The sequence below is a fragment of the Podarcis filfolensis genome, assembly GCF_964270895.1.
Source record: "Podarcis filfolensis genome assembly, chromosome: 8".
Classification (NCBI taxonomy): Eukaryota; Metazoa; Chordata; class Lepidosauria; order Squamata; family Lacertidae; genus Podarcis; species Podarcis filfolensis.
The window spans coordinates 5,281,455-5,298,837 of NC_139611.1; the positions used below are offsets into that span (position 1 = coordinate 5,281,455).

A 17,383-nucleotide genomic window follows, 5' to 3' on the forward strand; every position below is an offset into this window, starting at 1 on the left:
GCTGTCTCCAGATGTGGAGGCAGAGCCTAGCCATTGTGGCTAGCGGCCATTGATAGCCCTCTCTTCTGTGAACTTGTCCAAGCCATTCAGGTTGGCGCCCATCACTGCCTCCTGTTGGAGCAAGTATCATAGTTTAACAATACCAAACTAAAACGCAGCTTGCTTTTTTAAAACTTCTCCGACACCTACCCTGCAACTCTCAAACCCTCGAATGTGTATATTAGGGGAACTTTTGCCTATGGATGCATATATGTGGCTATAACTCACACATATGTACAGTGGTACCTCAGGTTAAGTACTTCATTCGTTCCAGAGGTCCGTTCTTAACTTGAAACTGTTCTTAACCTGAAGCACCACTTTAGCTAATGGGGCCTCCAGCTGTCGCCCGTGCCGCCGGAGCACGATTTCTGTTCTCATCCTGAAGCAAAGTTCTTAACCCAAGGTACTATTTCTGGGTTAGCGGAATCTGTAACCTGAAGCGTATGTAACCTGAAGCATATGTAACCCGAGGTACCACTGCAGTATAATAAGGAAAGGTAAATGTACCCCTGACTGTTAGGTCCAGTCGCGGACGAGTCTGGGGTTGGGGCACTCATCTCGCTCTGTAGGCCAAGGGAGCTGGCATTTGTCCGCAGACAGCTTCTGGGTCATGTGGCCAGCATGACTAAGCCGCTTCTGGCGAACCAGAGCAGCGCACGGAAATGCCATTTACCTTCCCGCCAGAGCGGTACCTATTTATCTACTTGCACTTTGACGTGCTTTCGAACAGCTAGGTGGGCAGGAGCTGGGACTGAGCAATGGGAGCTCACCCTGTTGCGGGGATTCGAACCGCTGACCTTTCAATCAGCAAGCCCTGGGCTCTGTGGTTTAGAGCACAGCGCCACCCGCGTCCCTTATAATAAGGAAAACCATATGCAAAAATGTGCATATTGGAAGCAATCTGCATCAAAATGCTAACAATTTTTCATGAGGATTTTTTTAAAATTGCAAACTTTTACTGATATGCGGTAAACTTAATGTAAGACTGGAAACATTAGAAACTGGAGAAGCCCAAATTGACGGATGCATAAGTATGCCTGGGGAAAGGTGGCAGGTGTGGGATGGAGAGGACCAGAGTGGGGTCCCTATTTTGGCTGGGGAAAGTTATCTAGGCCCCCTTGATTTTTGGCAGGGTGGGGGAGAAGCTCAAATAAATTCTGTGTTAAAAAATCGGAGATATTTCAGCATGGGGAAATTATCCATTTCTAGCGCGCTGCTTTCACACCTGCCTGCAAAAGAGATGCAGATGGAACCATGGGCTCTTTAAAAGTCTGCACAGATTGTTGAAAAGAGGTTTCGGGGCTCATACAAATACCAGGGATTCAGGAACCGAAGAGAAGCAGATTCTTCTAAGCAATTGACACCTCAGGAATAAAGGTGAATCTTGGAAGAGGAAAGCAGAGGAAATGTCTAGAGGTAAGCAGGAACTGCCAGAGATAAGAGAGAGAAAGAGGGAGGGAGAGAGAGAGAATAAGGAAGCATTTCTAGAAATTAGACTAGTGATAAAAGAGTGCAAAACTGAAAGGGGGGGGGGAGAGACCACTAATCTTCATCACAATATCCAAAATTCATACTTTTGTATGTAAGCATAAAAGCTTCTAGATTCAAATGTTGAATTTTAGATTTCAAAATTATCATTATTTATTTATATGCTGACTTTCCCCCAGTCTGGGATTCAAGGTGGCTCACACAGATAAAACAGAAAAAGCTAAAAACATAGAAATGGCAATCATTAAAATGTAATTAAACACTGATAGAAATTAAAATACTATTGACACGATCCATTAAAAACACAGATAACAATAAAAACATTCCAGTGGCAGCTCTTTCCTCAAAAACAGTCAGTTTCCCAATGCCTGTTGGAACAGGAAGGGCTTCCCCTGCTGGCAGAAGGAGAGCCAGCAGGGAGCCAGTCTGGCTTCTCCAGGGAGGGAGTTCCAGAGTCTGGGAGCAGCCACCAAGAAGGCCCTGTCCCTACCAAGTGTGCCTGAGAGGGTGGGTGGCAGGACCAAAAGAAGGGTCGCCCCTGAAGATCTAAAAACCCAGGCAGGTCCGGATGAGGGAATACAATCTTTCAGATAGCCTGGACCTAATCTGCATACGGTTTTATAGGCCTTAATCAGGACTTTGAATTTTAGATTTCAAAATTCAGAGCATGCTTTCAGTTTGGAGGCAAATTGCCCAAATCTCCCATTTTATAACCCAAAATTTAAGCTCTACTAAGAAGAAAAACCAGCTTTTTAAACATCGAAATTCTACATTTTCAGAATTGACTAAAGTTGTTTGTTCGCTCGGCAGTTAGGCATCGCTTAAGATGGCATAACCAGGCTTGACATGAAAGCTCCTGGGATTGAGTATCCACTTCCAAGGTACTCAAGCATTGGGAAACAAAGGCAGCGGGCATGAATGCCAATATTTTAAATAAATGAAAAAATTATATACACCATTCACTCCTCTCTGGGTTATTTTAAGATGATAAAGAATAAGAGAGAAAACCCTGCTTCCACCCATCTAAAAATGAAAGTGGTGGGGATTTTGGAGCTTTGCTTGGTCTGTAATGAGAATATTGTCATAATAGGGATTAGGAGGGGAATGGAAACCCTCTCCCACAAAAGCCCCCAGACCTGCAATTTGTCAGGCTTAATCCACTCTGAGGAGGATCCTGTGCCTGCCAATTTCATTCACTTCTGCCAAAATGGGTGTGGGGGGGATATCGCCATTTAAAAACTCCTCATAAGAGTGAATGTGAGCTTCATTTTGCTCAGAACCCAAATCACAGACTGAGGCAGAGGGAGCACAGAGCAAAAGGATTTGATTTTTTTTTTTAAGCACAGACACAAAGTGAATATTGGGGGCCATGGCTAGTGATTAGAGGGTTGGACTACTAGGACCTGGGAGAGACCAGGGTTCAAATCTGCTGGGGGCCAGACACTGCCTTGCCTACCTTGCCGGCTTGTTGTGGGGGCAAGGTGGGGGCAAACCAATGCTATTTTTCTAGAAAAAGGGGTTCTGGAACTCCCCATAAAAACCTCCATCCCTTATTCCCTTAGAATGGCAACCTGAGAAGGGCCAGAACTGAATTCTGGCTGAAAAAAAGCCCTAGGGAGAACCATGTATGTCATCTTGAGCTCCTTGGAGGAAAAGGTGACACACAGATGCAGTAAATAAATAAATACCCCTAGTGCATATCAATGATTCTGATAAGCTGATCTGATTTAATGTTTTGCTGTTTTAATGACATTGCGCCATTTCCCCCAAGTCTCTGAAGCTGAACTAGACAGTCAAATAAGATGAAAATGGATGCAGAGCTTTTGTTTAGAACGGATACGGAAGTTTAGAAAATGGCAGCTTGGCTCATCCTTCCTTCGCGATCTTCACTTTGTCTCTGTGTACTGACTGTATATCCTTGGGGTGAGTCACGGCCCCATGAAATCTGTTGACGATTACACGCAGCGAGCATTTAATTTTATTTACATAGCCTGAGCATCACTAAGCTTTATCCAAGCTGAAAACCTCAAGGGTGGGAAGGGGGTAGGGGGGGAAAAAAACTTATTTCCAAACATTGTTTTGCAGCAAGAGAACTGTAAACAGAGCTGTGGAAATAAGTGCTGCAGGGTCTAAACAACCAGCGGCCCGCCAGCCAAAATGCAACCCACCGGCCATGTTGGAGGCTTGATGAAACTCTTTCGCTCTTTTGACTGTCTGAGGTTGGTATCCTGCATTCAATCTTGTTAAGTTGTGGGTGAACATATCAGACGACAGCGATTCTTCAAACAGCTCTTGTTTATTCACAGGCCAGGACAGAACTGAACTGAAGGGTTCAGTCAGCCTGCTTATATAGAGCTCCAGTACAACTTAACTGTAACAGCTTTCTAAAACTATCCAATCACTGAAAATCACTTTCGATCCCTTATTTGCATAAGTATCTACAGTATCCCCTGCTGGCCCAGGGTGAGAACTTCAGTACATAACAGGTCTGGTGGGCCTCACGCCATGCCAGCAGTGACTCTCCATGGCATGGAGTCCTACCATGGCTCACTATTTATTTATTTAATGCATTTCTACCCCAACTTTCTATCCAAGGAGCTCAAGGTTCTCTCCCTCCGCGTTTAATTCCCACAACAACCCTGCAAGGTAGGTGAGGTTGAGAGTCAGCCACTGGCCCCCAAGGTCCCCCAGTGAGTGGAGATGTGGACCCTGGTTTCTCCAAAGCGACGGCTTTGTGGGGTGGCGACTGGAAACCCAAAATAAGTTGGGGTGTGGATGTGGGAAGCCCTTCCATCTTCAGCTCAGCCTGTATATATGTGTAAATAAACCCATATATCTCAAAAAAAAGACACCACAATCTCCAGCCACACATTCAATTTAGCCAACTAGCCCTGGTGAACGTCTAATGTTTATTGGATGGATTTCCCCCTTGAAATATACTCAGAGTCGCAAAGTGATTTCATGCTCTTTATTCAGCTCATAGTGGTGAGGAGGAATGAATCAAAGTCCCCTCAAAGTATCTGCTTTATATACATTATTTACACAATGGGCTGCAAATGATTGGCTAATTCCGGAATTCTACTGTAAGCCAATCAGGTTGTGGATTCACTTCTATCTGGAGCATGATTGGGTGGTTCCTGCCAACCAATCATACTGCTGCATTGTTCTAGGACCAATCAGACTGCTGCATTCTGAATCCTATTGTTCTAGGACCAATCAGACTGCTGCCTTTTGGATCCTATTGTTCTAGGACCAATCAGACTGCTGCAGTTTGCATCCTATTCAGCTCAGTACATAACACCCCTCTGAGTTGATTTTAGAAAATTTATTGTTATTCATGTTTTATACTGTATTTTATGCTGTTTTTTCTTGCATCAATTAAGTGTTTTAAATTTGTTGTTAACCGCCCCGAGCCCGGTTTTCTGAACCGGGAAGGGTGGGGTATAAATAAAAATTTATTATTATTTATTATTATTATAACTCTGAGGAAACGAAACCTGAGCTGCTCATGGAGACTCCTCTCCCAGGGATTGGAAATCAGTGCTTAGTGTGGCAGCACCAACACTTTGGAACTCCCTGCCTATTGAGATCAAGCAGGTGCCTTCTCTGTACTCTAAAAATAATCTAAAAGCCTGCTAAAAATATTCTAAAACCATTATTGTTTAGACAGACGCTCAGAAAGTTCAGGTGATTTTAATCTGTTTTAGGATTTTGACTAATAATAATAAAATGTATTTATACCCCGCCCTCCCCGGCCAGAGCCGGGCTCAGGGCGGCTAACACCAGTAAAATTACAATAAAAAAATAATGGGGGGGGGGACAATTTAAAATACAGGTATGTATGTTTCAACGTTAGAATTCCCATTTTTTCTTGATTTTACTGTTTTATCGTTTCATAAACCACTTTGACGTTTTTCTTTTCCTTACAATCCGGCGGTGTATAAACTTTATGAAATAATTAAAGAATACAAACAACCCTTTCGGTGCTTCACTGTGTAAAGTCTTTTCAGAACGAATCAAGAATTTCCAAGCGGTCTGACAAGCCCACGACTGAGGCCTTTTCCTGAACTCGTGTCCTGATCTGCAAAAATTCCCTCTCGAAAGCCGCAAAGAAAATTGCCTCAGAGCGAAGCAAGACAAAGGCCTCATAAAAGCTGTCTCCCTGCTCTCCCCTCTGCCGTGGGGAGTGGGGGCTGTTTCAGGAGGGCAGCCTTTGCCAGGCCTGATTCCTTTTGTGAGGGGTAGACAGGACACTTATGGGGCTTTCCGTGCATGAAATTATTTTGTAAGAATGTGCAGATCAACCATGAGAGGAGCAAGAGCAGGGTGCCAGTTCACAACAAAGCAACCCTCCTCCAAACTCCTCCTTGCCATTCAGTCTCCAAGAACAAAGGCTGAGTTGCATTTATTCATTCTTACAGTTAATTGATCCATCACCTTCCAAACCACCGTGGATGTTTTCTGTTCTGTTCTGTATCAACAGCCAAAACCCACAAAACTTCTTTGGTGAGAGGCAACAGGGAGGCAAAAGGAATAAGAGGCAGACGGTACGGGAAGCAAAGCTTAAAACATCCTTAAAAGCTATTCTTCAAGCTGACATGAGAAACAAAGGGGGCCACAGTGTTCTATACGGAAGAGGAAGAAAAACCCTACAAAATCCACGGTTGGGCACAGCTGGTCTATGGCTCAGCTCATTTGGCATTAAAAATGATGGTTTGTCCCCAATGGTCTTAGGTTTCCATGGTGATGGTGATGACAGTTCATTTATTAGTTGTCTTCTAAAACCACCACATCAAGGTGATTTACATATCAGATAATTTAAAACAGAAACACAGAAAACAACAAATACATTTAAAACAGGACTAAAACCCAGACAAGTGGGCAGACATGGGAAAGACCCATTTATCCAGCTGAGAATGCTTATGGAAGCAAAAATGTCTTCAACTGTTTCTGGAAAGTGTGGGTGGTGGGCGCCTGTCGAATCTGGACAGGGACAGAAGAGGGGCAGCCACACTAAAGGCCCTGCTCCTCTGAGTTACTATGGAGCAGGCTTCCGAGATCTTTGCAACTTGCAAATCTCTTGCAGACTGCAGGGATCTGCTGGGTGTTTGTTTATTAACTGCATTCATATCCTGCCTTTTTCTGCAGAAAGCTTAAAGGTGGCATGCATGGGTCTACTCTTCCTCCTCCTTTAATCTCCACAACCCTGTGAAGTGGGTTAGGTCCAAACCAACCCAGCGAGGTGAGTGACTGGCACAAGGTCACCCTGTGAGCTTCACGGCCGAGTGGGGATTTGAACCCTGGTCTTCCAGACCCTAGCTCAGGATTCTAACCACTGCCCCACGCTGGCTCTCTCGGGATTGCCCTTGGTGCCAGCTTGGCCCTCAATGTGAGGTATAGTGATCAGCCAGTGTGGTGTAGTGGTCAGAGTTTTGGACTAGGATGTGGGAGACCAGGGTTCAAATCCCCGCTCAGCCATGAAGCTCACTGGTTTCCCTTGGGCCAGTCAATGTAGTTCTCAGCATAAGCGATCTTGCAGGATTGTTGTGGGGATTAAATGAGATGGGGTGGGGGACGACAATGAACCCCACCTTGAGCTCACTGCAGAAAACAGTGGAATAGAAATGCAGTATAACAATAAAATAAATAAATATAATCTAGCATGCACCCAAGGGTGCCAGAGGGATTGATTTCACACTTTATTCTATTTATTTATTAGGCGGCGTACATACTGTATTTTTCGCTTCATAAGACACACTTTTTTCCTCCTAAATAGTGAGGGGAGATGTCTGTGCATCTTATGGAGCGAATGCATGGTCCCTGGAGCCAAATTGCCCAGGGGCGAAAAGCAGATTGTGCTTTTTTTTTTTTTTAAGAAAGATGGAAGAGGGTGTTGAAATGAAGCCGCTGAGCAGCTGATCGGCAAGTGATTAGGAGGGAGATAAGGGACGCTAGCGATAAAGTAGGCTGCCTGGGAGGGGGGGAGGTAAAAGCACATGGATCCTCAGGATTTTCGCATTGAGTCACCCCAAATTCACCATCAGATCACATAGCATGTCCATGGCTACAGCCTACACCAAAAAAAATCACACATCCACTGTTTCGTGGGGCCACAATGGCGCAAAACTGTGGTTACAAAGCACAGATCCACATGGATTCTCAGGATTTTTGCATTGGGCTACCCCAAACTCACCGTCAAATCACATATCATGTCTGTGGCCACAGCATGAACCACTGAAATCATACACCCACTGTTTCATTCAGAATATTTTTTTCCTTGTTTTCCTCCTCTAAAAACTAGGTGTGTCTTATCATCAGGTGCATCTTATGGAGTGAAAAATACGGTACTTCTCCTCCCCATCTTAGCCCCACAACAACCCTAGGAGGTGGGTTAGGCCGAGAGGCAGTGACTGGCCCTGGGTCACACCCAGTGAGCTTCTTGTCGCAGGTCCCAATCCAACACCCTAACCATTTCACTGCACCACACTCCATATGGATGTCTCCCTCCTTCCACTTTCTGCATTGAAAGCAGCTCTTTCAGGGGAGCAGCTCCTATGAAGCCCCTGCTAGACCCTCTCTCTCTTTCGCCGGGCTGGATTTGGCCCCCACCCCCCACTCCCAGGACCACAATTTTCTGCTGCTGCTGCTGCTCTGCCTGTTATTTCCTGTGCTTCTCCACCCACGGATCCCTTGTGCTGAGATTCTGACTGCCCAGAAAGATATAATCAACCAATTTATGGGGAAACGTACAGCTTTTCCTCAACGCATAGAATGCTATTCCTTGCCATGCCTGCACCACACATACACGATCCCTCCATTATGAGATTTTATCATTTCACAGCGACCCTTGGGTAACCTGATTGCTGCTAGTAAGTTTGGGAGGAGCCCAGAAAGCACTCGGATAATCAGCTCTGCCCAGATTTTTCACATGTGCGTGTACACACACACACACACACACACACACACACACACAGGCAACTGCTTCTGGAACCCATTAAGAACAGCTGCAAAAGGAATGAAAGCCTGCAAACGAAATCTCTCTTACAATCTCACAATACCTGATGATCCAACATCATTTGGTGCTTCCCGTCCAATTTGGAAACAAACATTAGGAAAGAGAAGAGGAGGGCCAAGATCCAATTTGCCTTGCAATAAGGTAGGCTCATGTACCGGATAAACATACTGATGTACAGAAACGTAGAATTGTAGAGTTCGAAGGGACACCAAGGGTCATCAAGTCCAACCCCCGTGATGCAGGAATCGCAGATGAATCTGTGACAGATGGTCATCCATCTGTATAGACTAATGGATAGGCAGTTTTTTTTGTTTTTGTTTTAAGTGTTAAAACCATGTTGGGATGGGATGTTGTAAAAGCGAGCCAAAAGGTTTTTGAGGAAGTGTGAAGGAATTTGCTAAAGGGTTTTATTACCTTCCTTTTCCTTGCTGTAGCCTGGGATGTTTGTTACCTTATCTGCTTAGAAACCGAATTTGCAATGCTTGCCTTGCAAGAAGGCAGGCTGTTCCAGTGGAGTGCATTTGTGGCTCAAACACGCCACAGTAGTTGTTTGCAATCCCTTGATACGTCCGTTTAGCCTTGGGCTCATGTCTACCTGCCCCTTCTGTGCAACTGAACTGGGAAATCCACACCTTGACGCTGTGAAAATAAATCCACTCAAAGTTGCTAGGGCACATCTGTGGGAGTATGACGTTTGCCATGTGAAACCAGCTCTTGGTGGCGCTTCAGGCAGACGTCATTATATGCATGTTGTTCCTGGTTGTTGCATGTTGTTCCAACCATGTTTCACACATTTTTCGTAGGCTGCCAGCCAGAAACAAGAAGAAATAAACCACATTCCCTTATTCAAACAAATTGATCCGATACTCCCTTTTGCATTTACCGTATTTTTTGCTCTATAAGACTCACTTTTTCCCTCCTAAAAAGTAAGGGGAAATGTGTGTGCGTCTTATGGAGCGAATGCAGGCTGCGCAGCTATCCCAGAAGCCAGAACAGCAAGAGGGATTGCTGCTTTCACTGTGCAGCGATCCCTCTTGCTGTTCTGGCTTCTGAGATTCAGAATATTTTTTTTCTTGTTTTCCTCCTCCAAAAACTAGGTGCGTCTTGTGGTCTGGTGCGTCTTATAGAGCGAAAAATACGGTAGTTTTCTGACTGGCTCCATTGTTCATGCATGCTTCACCTTCGCAAGCACAGACTAAGAACAGATCTAAATCATGGTTGAAACAACCTCAATCGTGCCACTTGCACAGTTAAGGCTGCAATCCTATGAGGCACTCAGCGGGCTGGCTTGCTTAGGATTGCGCTGCCTGCCACTGGCCCCCACTCCAAATGGAAGGATTTGCAACCCTGCAGCCTGACTGGAGCACTTCATCTGCAACAGCGAATCTGCCACGCTTTGTACTTGCTAACCGTAAACAAGCCTGTGGCATCTCCTGTCCATCATCCAAGCCCATTCCCACCCCCCACCCAGGTCCAGCCCTTCAGTTCCATTCCTGCTACTACAGAAGAGGAGGCCCTCGGATGTCAGGATAGTGATAAATGCCTGGTTTCTGGCAACAACACTGGTGATTTTACAAGAGTCGTAAAATGAACACAATGGTAAGTGATACTTACGGAGTCAATGATTCCCTGGAGAGCTTCGAAGCCATCATTCACGGGGAAGACGTGATCCTTGCTGTCAGCGATCCGTGCCAGCTGGAACAGCAACAAAAAGGGTCAAACGTGTCAGCAGCCAGCAAACAATGTCATAAGGAGGACTTGAACGCAAAGTCTTGGCCAAGCAACCCAGGGGCTGTGGCGAACAGGCAACGGTGGTTTTCGTGTGTTTGCTTTTAACGTGCCAGTGGCCAATGCACTGTGATTTCTTTTGCCCCACAATCGGGTTTAGCAGGATTTGCAGTCCCTTCAAAAACATAAAATGCTTTGTTTTTGTTTTATAGTCTCTTGGAATTGGAAGGGATCCCCAAGGGTCATCTGGACCAACCCCCTGCTAAAGGAGCCACAGCTAAAAGGCTCCTTGAGAGCTGGCCATCCAACCTCTGTTTAAAAACCTCCAGCAAAGGAAAGTCCACCACCTTCAGGGGGACTCTTGTTCCACTGTCTAACGGCTCTTACTGTCAGAAAGCTCTTCCTAATATTTACTTGGAAGCTCCTTTCTTGTGATTTGAATCAGTTGTTTGGGTCCTCCCCTCTGGAGCAGCAGAAAACAAGCTTGTTCCATCTTAAATGTTACAGCCCGTTGGGTATTTGAAGATGGTTAGTGTTATAAGTAATAAAACTGCTCCTTTTCCCTTATGGGGTACCCAAGAGCCCATATAGAGTCCTTTCTTAGGTTCTCTATCGGTCAGAGAAAATAACAGAGACCAACCAGAGAATATTGAGAAGCAAATCAGCTAGTAAGCCTGATCTTTATTAACTGTCGCAACAGGGTGCTCTCCCACACGCAGGAGAGAGGAGGAGGACCCAGAAGAAAGGTGTGCCTGCCCTTATACAGACATTTTAAATTGCCCGCCCTGGAGTCCAAGACCACCCCCAGAAACACCATACATACATCACAGAAGGGGTGTAGCCCAAGACCACCCCCACCCCCAGATACATCATACCTACATCGCAGAAAAGGCGGTCTACAACAGAAATCTGAGTGCGTTGTTTTTACCCTGTCTGCCAGGTTACCTGTTAATGGTCACTTGACTGGATTACCTGGGGAGCCTGGCCATCCTGTTGTAACGATAATACTTAATTTCTGAGCCAGGTCACAGGCTCACCCTATTCATACCTTAAATGTGCCCTTAAGGCAAGATTTGTGAGGACACAGACAATGGGGAAGTTTCTGCATTTCCTTCAACCTTGTAGAGAAATATTTGAGTTGACTGAAAGAGTCAAAATGGCTTTAGGACTTTTCCTGTGGGTTTTAGGCAAGTGGTTTATATATTTATATATGTGTTTGCTTGGTACATTTGTGAACATTTATTATATATTTATAAGACCTTAAAATTCTTATAACATTAGCATATGTGGAGAATGGAGGTGTGGAACTGAGCAAACATGCCATAAGTAGCACTGGGTCTCTTATTTTAGTCATAAAGTTTATTCATCACTTGACTGTGGAAAAAACCCAATCTCAGTTTACAAAAAAGATGAAAGAATAAACTTATCACCAAGAAAAATGAACAACAATAATTTTAAAGCTGCAAAAAGTTGAAATAGCAATAGGCTCACAAAAGATTAAACTCGCGTTAACTTTCTAAACATCTTGTAGGCTCGTCTAAACAATAATGTTTTTAGCAGGCGCCAAAAACATTACAGCGAAGGCGCCTGCTTGATCTCAATAGGCAGGGAGTTCCAAAGTGCAAGTGCTGCTGGCATTCTTACAAAATGTTCCTGTAAAAGATAGAGTTCACACACACTTAAAAAAAAACCTGCTGTTTTGTGCAAATCTGGTATATTGGGAACTTACCTGTGTTTCATTGAAATCTTTCACACCAACGCAGTACACAGTTGCCCCAAGGTCACGGGATCGGTTTGCCTTGAGCAAGAGAATAAAGAATAGATAATTACCCACACAGATTAAAGACATAATCATGTGAACATGGTTTTCATGGCTTGGCTTTGTGGCTTCCTTCAGGTTTGAGCTTCCTTTAAAGAAGTGATGACTAACTCTCTCCTACCCACCCACCCAACCATCCAGCCATTTTACCTGCCGACGCCTAACAAGTTCACCAGTAGGGAAAAGAGAGCGTCTTAAAGTTACAGGAAATGGAGACATTGAAAAGAGATATTTCCTTCAAATTTCATCCACTTCTGTCAAAAGGGGAAAAGAAGTTTACCCATGGTAGCCAACAGGGAGGTATTGAACTTTAGTTTTCTCAAATGAAAATGGTAGGCCCAGAGGAGTCCAGCCTTCTGACTGGTGCTTCTGCCATCGCTATATCATTTTTTATTTTTTATTTATATTCCACCTTTACATTTATATTCCAAGGAGCTCAAGGTGCATACATACTGCAGCTTCTCCCCAGAGGTGGGCTAGGCTGAGAGTGAGTGAGTAGCTCAAGATCACCCAGTGAATTTCATGGCTGGGTGGGGATTTGAACCCTGGTCCTTCCTAGATCCTAGCCCAGCACGCTAACCACTACATCACACTGGGCTGCCCACTGCCAACCAGTAAGCTGGACCTGATCCATTTGCCCAGGAGCTTCCAAAGCAAGAATATGCTTCCAGGCCCAGAGAGCAGGTACAGAAGCCAGTCACCTCCTGAAATTTAAATGATAGCATTTGCATTATTAAGGATGAATGCTATATTCTCAGAATTGATGTATTTCATTTTAGAAGAAAACTCATATGCCCCCTTTCAGTCCCAGAAGAGGATCCCAAGGTGACTTGTCATAAAACAAATTATTACATATCAGAAAACAAACAAAAACAGTGTGATTAAAATGAGAGACAAAAGAAGAAAGGGGGGAAATTCAGATCTAGCTAGTGGACCTGTTTCTTGCAAATGCAAATTTATTTCCACCCAAGTTTTATTATCATCACTTATTTTTATTTTTATTGCTGGACTTCCTTAATTTTCATTCAACAAAACGAATCTTTCCATTTGGGTGTTCAAGGCTCAAAATTCTACTTTTACTGGGGATGTGGGGGAAACCTCACCACCACCTCCACATTTCCATTCCAGTTAATAATTCCCTCCAGCTTCTGGTCAGAACAAATCCAATTTTTCACACCATCACAGTGTTGCGTTTCATCAGGCTGCCTGATACAGCATCTCTTTCACCCTTGAGCAGTTACACAATCAGCCTGAATCAAGGATCAAAATCCTGTTAAGAGTCAATAAAACTACGCACAGGAGACTACCCAACTAACGACATGTCACTCTGACCTAGGATGTATTGGAGAAATAACGGCTCTGTAACACTGACTCTTTTGCCTGCCATGCTCCCTCTTAAAGGTAAAGGGACCCCTGACAATTAAGTCCAGTCGCGAACGACTCTGGGGTTGCGGCACTCATCTCACTTTACTGGCCGAGGGAGCCAGCCTTTGTCCGCAGACAGCTTCCGGGTCATATGGCCAGCATGACTAAGCCTCTGGCAAAACCAGAGCACGCATGGAAATGCTGTTTACCTTCCCGCTGGAGGGGTACCTATTTATCTACTTGCACTGGCATGCTTTGGAACTGCTAGGTTGGCAGGAGCTGGGACAGAGCAACGGGAGCTCACCCAGTCATGGGGATTCGAACCGCTGACCTTCCGATCGGCAAGCCCTAGGCTCAGTGGTTTAGACCACAGCGCCACCCATGTCCCAAGCTCCCTCTTAAAGCTCCGAAAAACCTGGCTCAGCCACCCTAAAGCTTTTGCTTCCTTTTGTGTGTTTAAATGGCAGTGGTTTGTTGCAACATTCATGCAGGGAGGAGGGTGATCTCCCAGTTGTGACAACCGCTGGCCTGAACTCCCAACTCCACCCACTGCAAAAAAATCAAATCAAATCCAGGGAGGGGGACGTTGTGCATGGAGCACATCCAGTTGCCTTATCCTGTTACTGAGGAATTGGGATTGGTTTGGCCAGGCTGCTTTCTCTGACAAGGAATAGATACCACAGTCAGTGGCCAACTTGCAAAAGATGCATTGGCCCTGCATGGCCATTCAGCACAGCCTGAGGGATCAGAGGTCCTGTGTTTTAACACTGAATTGGAGCAAATGGCAATTGGATTTTCCACTGATTTTCCCAGGACGTTTCCAGGCACAATTCAAAGTGCTGGTGCTGACCTTTAAAGCCCTAAACGGCCTCGGTCCAGTATACCTAAAGGAGCATCTCCACCCCCATCGTTGAGCCCAGACACTGAGGGTCCAGAGCTGAGGTCCTTATGGCAGTTCCCTCACTATGAGAAGGGAGGTGACAGGGAACCAGGCAGAGGGCCTTTTCGGCAGTGGCACCTGCCCTGTGGAACGCCCTCCCACCAGATGTCAAGGAAATAAACAACTACAGTGGTACCTCAGGTTAAGAATTTAATTCGTTCTGGAGGTCCGATCTTAACCTGAAACTGTTCTTACCCTGAAGCACCACTTTAGCTAATGGGGCCTCCCGCTGCCACCGCGCCACCGGAGCACGATTTCTGTTCTCATCCTGAAGCAAAGTTCTTAACCCGAGGTACTATTTCTGGGTTAATGGAGTTTGTAACCTGAAGTTTCTGTAACCTGAAGTGTATGTAACTGGAGGTACCACTTTATCTGACTTTTAGAAGACATCTGAAGGCAGCCCTGTTTAGGAAAGCTTTTAATATTTGAATTGTTGTATTTTAATATTTTGCTGGAAGCCACCCAGAGTGGCTGGGGAAACCCAGCCAGATGGGCGGTGTATAAATAATAATAAATTATTATTAATTATTAATAATATTTATTTATTTATTTATTTATTTATTTATTATTTGCTCTGATTCAGCAGTGAAATGGAGGTTTTTCCCAAGGAAAGCACCGGGACAAAAACAACAACAACCCAAACACCTCTATGCTTGGATAAGAAGTGCAAACATGTGCCTAGAAATTTAGCACCAAAGGAAGTCTGGATGACTTAGAATACTGCAACGTGAGATACACAGGGCTGCTTTTGAAGACAGTTTGAAACTCTAGCAGAATTCAGGGGACAGACTAACTCCTGGCATAAACAGGAAAGAGTCCTCATGTGCAAATTCATGTGGGTGTGGACTATGCCAGTCTAACCCGAATGGAGGGGAAAGTGGATTAGGAGATAGTGGATTAAGAGCTAGCCTGGTTAAGAGTGGTTAAGAGTGCTGGGCTAGGAGAGACAAGGACTTCAAGTCACCAGGGGACTGAGAGGAGAGTGGAGAGGCACCAGGTCAGCCACTGCCTCTCAGCCTAACCTACCTTGCCTGTTTGTTGTGAGGGTGGGGCACTGTATGTAGGCCACCTTTGGGCTCCCTGGAGGAAAGCTGGGATATAAATGTAATAAATGGCTGAATGTATGAAACTCGATGGGACGCAGGTGGTGCTGTGGGTTAAACCACAGAGCCTAGGTTTTGCCGATCAGAAGGTCGGCGGTTCGAATCCCCGCGACGGGTTGAGCTCCCGTTGCTCGGTCCCTGCTCCTGCCAACCTAGCAGTTCGAAAGCACGTCAAAGTGCAAGTAGATAAATAGGTACCGCTCTGACGGGAAGGTGAACGGCGTTTCCGTGCGCTGCTCTGGTTCACCAGAAGCGGCTTAGTCATGCTGGCCACACGACCCGGAAGCTGTACCCTCGGCCAATAAAGTGAGATGAGCGCCGCAACCCCAGAGACAGCCACGACTGGGACTAATGGTCAGGGGTCCCTTTACCTTTACCTTTACCTTTACCTTTATGAAGCTCGAATGTGGTTTTTCCCTCAGCCCCTCCCACACTCTGATCTGCTACCTGCACTTCCTTTCAGGACACCTGGGCTTGATTCCAAACAGATGGCACAGGATGGGTGCCAAGCCAGCTCTCTGAGTTTTTTAAGAAAACTTACACCCTGCTTTTCAATTAAAATTTTAAAATCGCACCAGGGAGACACGTGGCATGATGGTCTCACAACGCTCCACATCAAGGGACCTCTCATTTGGGGGCTAGATCCAGTTCCTACTCCTTGATGGTTGCAGGATACAGTCCTTGCCAAGGGCCCTGCACATAGAAAAGCTAACAGATCTGTTTCCATTTTCTTATTCTTTCCCCAAATGAGGTGCAATTTTAGGTGAACTCTGCAGTCATTTTGTCACATGCATCTATCTATCAGACAGACCTCTGAACTGTCAGTCTGTGGCTTCCAGCTTGTCTGGACAAAGTTCCCCTTGTCTGCCTGAGTCTCCAGAAAGAAATCAAAAGTCTGCTGTCAGGCTTGCTTAAAACACGTGCCAGTTTTGATCACCAGGCAGACAGAGTCAGACAGGCAAAACATGATCTTTATGGGTGCAAAGATATGCCATAGGCCTCACAGAACCTGATAGCTCACTCTCTCCTGAGGCAAAACAAGATTAATGAACGAGTTGTCTCCAAGAAAGGGGTCCTTTGCTTTTCTGAAAAACCTGGAGAGAGATAAAATGTTGGTTTTTCATCTGCACGGAGAAGGGAGATAAAGGCTGTGCCTTTTCTTGGTTTTTTTAAATAAGAATAGGGGTTGTAAAGGAACATGGCTAAGAACAGGGTTTTGGATGAAACTGGGTGTTGGTGAGCCAGGCTGATTCTCGGAGGCGGTCAGTGGAAGCCAGTGTGGTCTAGACGGATGGGTCAAATGCTACATGTGGTTTGGATGGGATGCATTTGAACTTTCAAATCCCAGCTGAGATGTGGCTATGGACTGGGTAGGAGAAACCCCTCTGGGCTGCCTCTGCTGTTTACATAGTGGCCCCATAATTTCCTCGTGGACACTTGGTTTTGCTGACACCCAACCATACAGGTTCACTTATGCGATCTCTTGCAAGTACAGGGAGATGTGCTTGAGAAGCCATCTGCAGCAACCCTGCATCGTGATGGGAGGAGCATTTTAGTATGAGGGTTTCTAAAAGATGGGTGTACTGGGATCGGTCGCTCAGTCTCAACCCTTCCTCTGTGAAATGGCAAGTGCCATGACCACAGAACTGAACAGTCAGCATATACCATTCCCTGCTTCTCCACAGCAAGGCTGGTCAGGCAAAGAGCTTGACATCTAGAGCAGAGGCCAGGAATCACATCTGTCCACACTGCCTTGCCTCTGATGCAGAAGCTCTGCCCCCTAAAATTTGGTGTGTGCAGGGAAAAGGTAAAAAAAGGTAAAGGACCCATGGACGGTTAAGTCCAGTCAAAGGCGACTATGGGGTTGCGGCGCTCATCTCGCTTTC

General features: G+C 45.4%; 1 protein-coding gene across 1 annotated transcript in view; it reads right to left on the reverse strand.

The window, feature by feature from the left end:
* ANTXR1 (ANTXR cell adhesion molecule 1) overlaps nt 1-17,383 on the reverse strand; it is a 133,017-nt gene that overhangs the window by 88,269 nt on the left and 27,365 nt on the right. Inside the window, exons 7-8 of the mRNA XM_083629474.1 lie at nt 12,000-12,068; nt 10,157-10,237 (exon numbers count right to left, since the gene is read on the reverse strand). Of these exons, the coding sequence (XP_083485600.1) occupies nt 10,157-10,237; nt 12,000-12,068 (150 nt within the window). The remainder of the gene's footprint in view (nt 1-10,156; nt 10,238-11,999; nt 12,069-17,383) is intronic.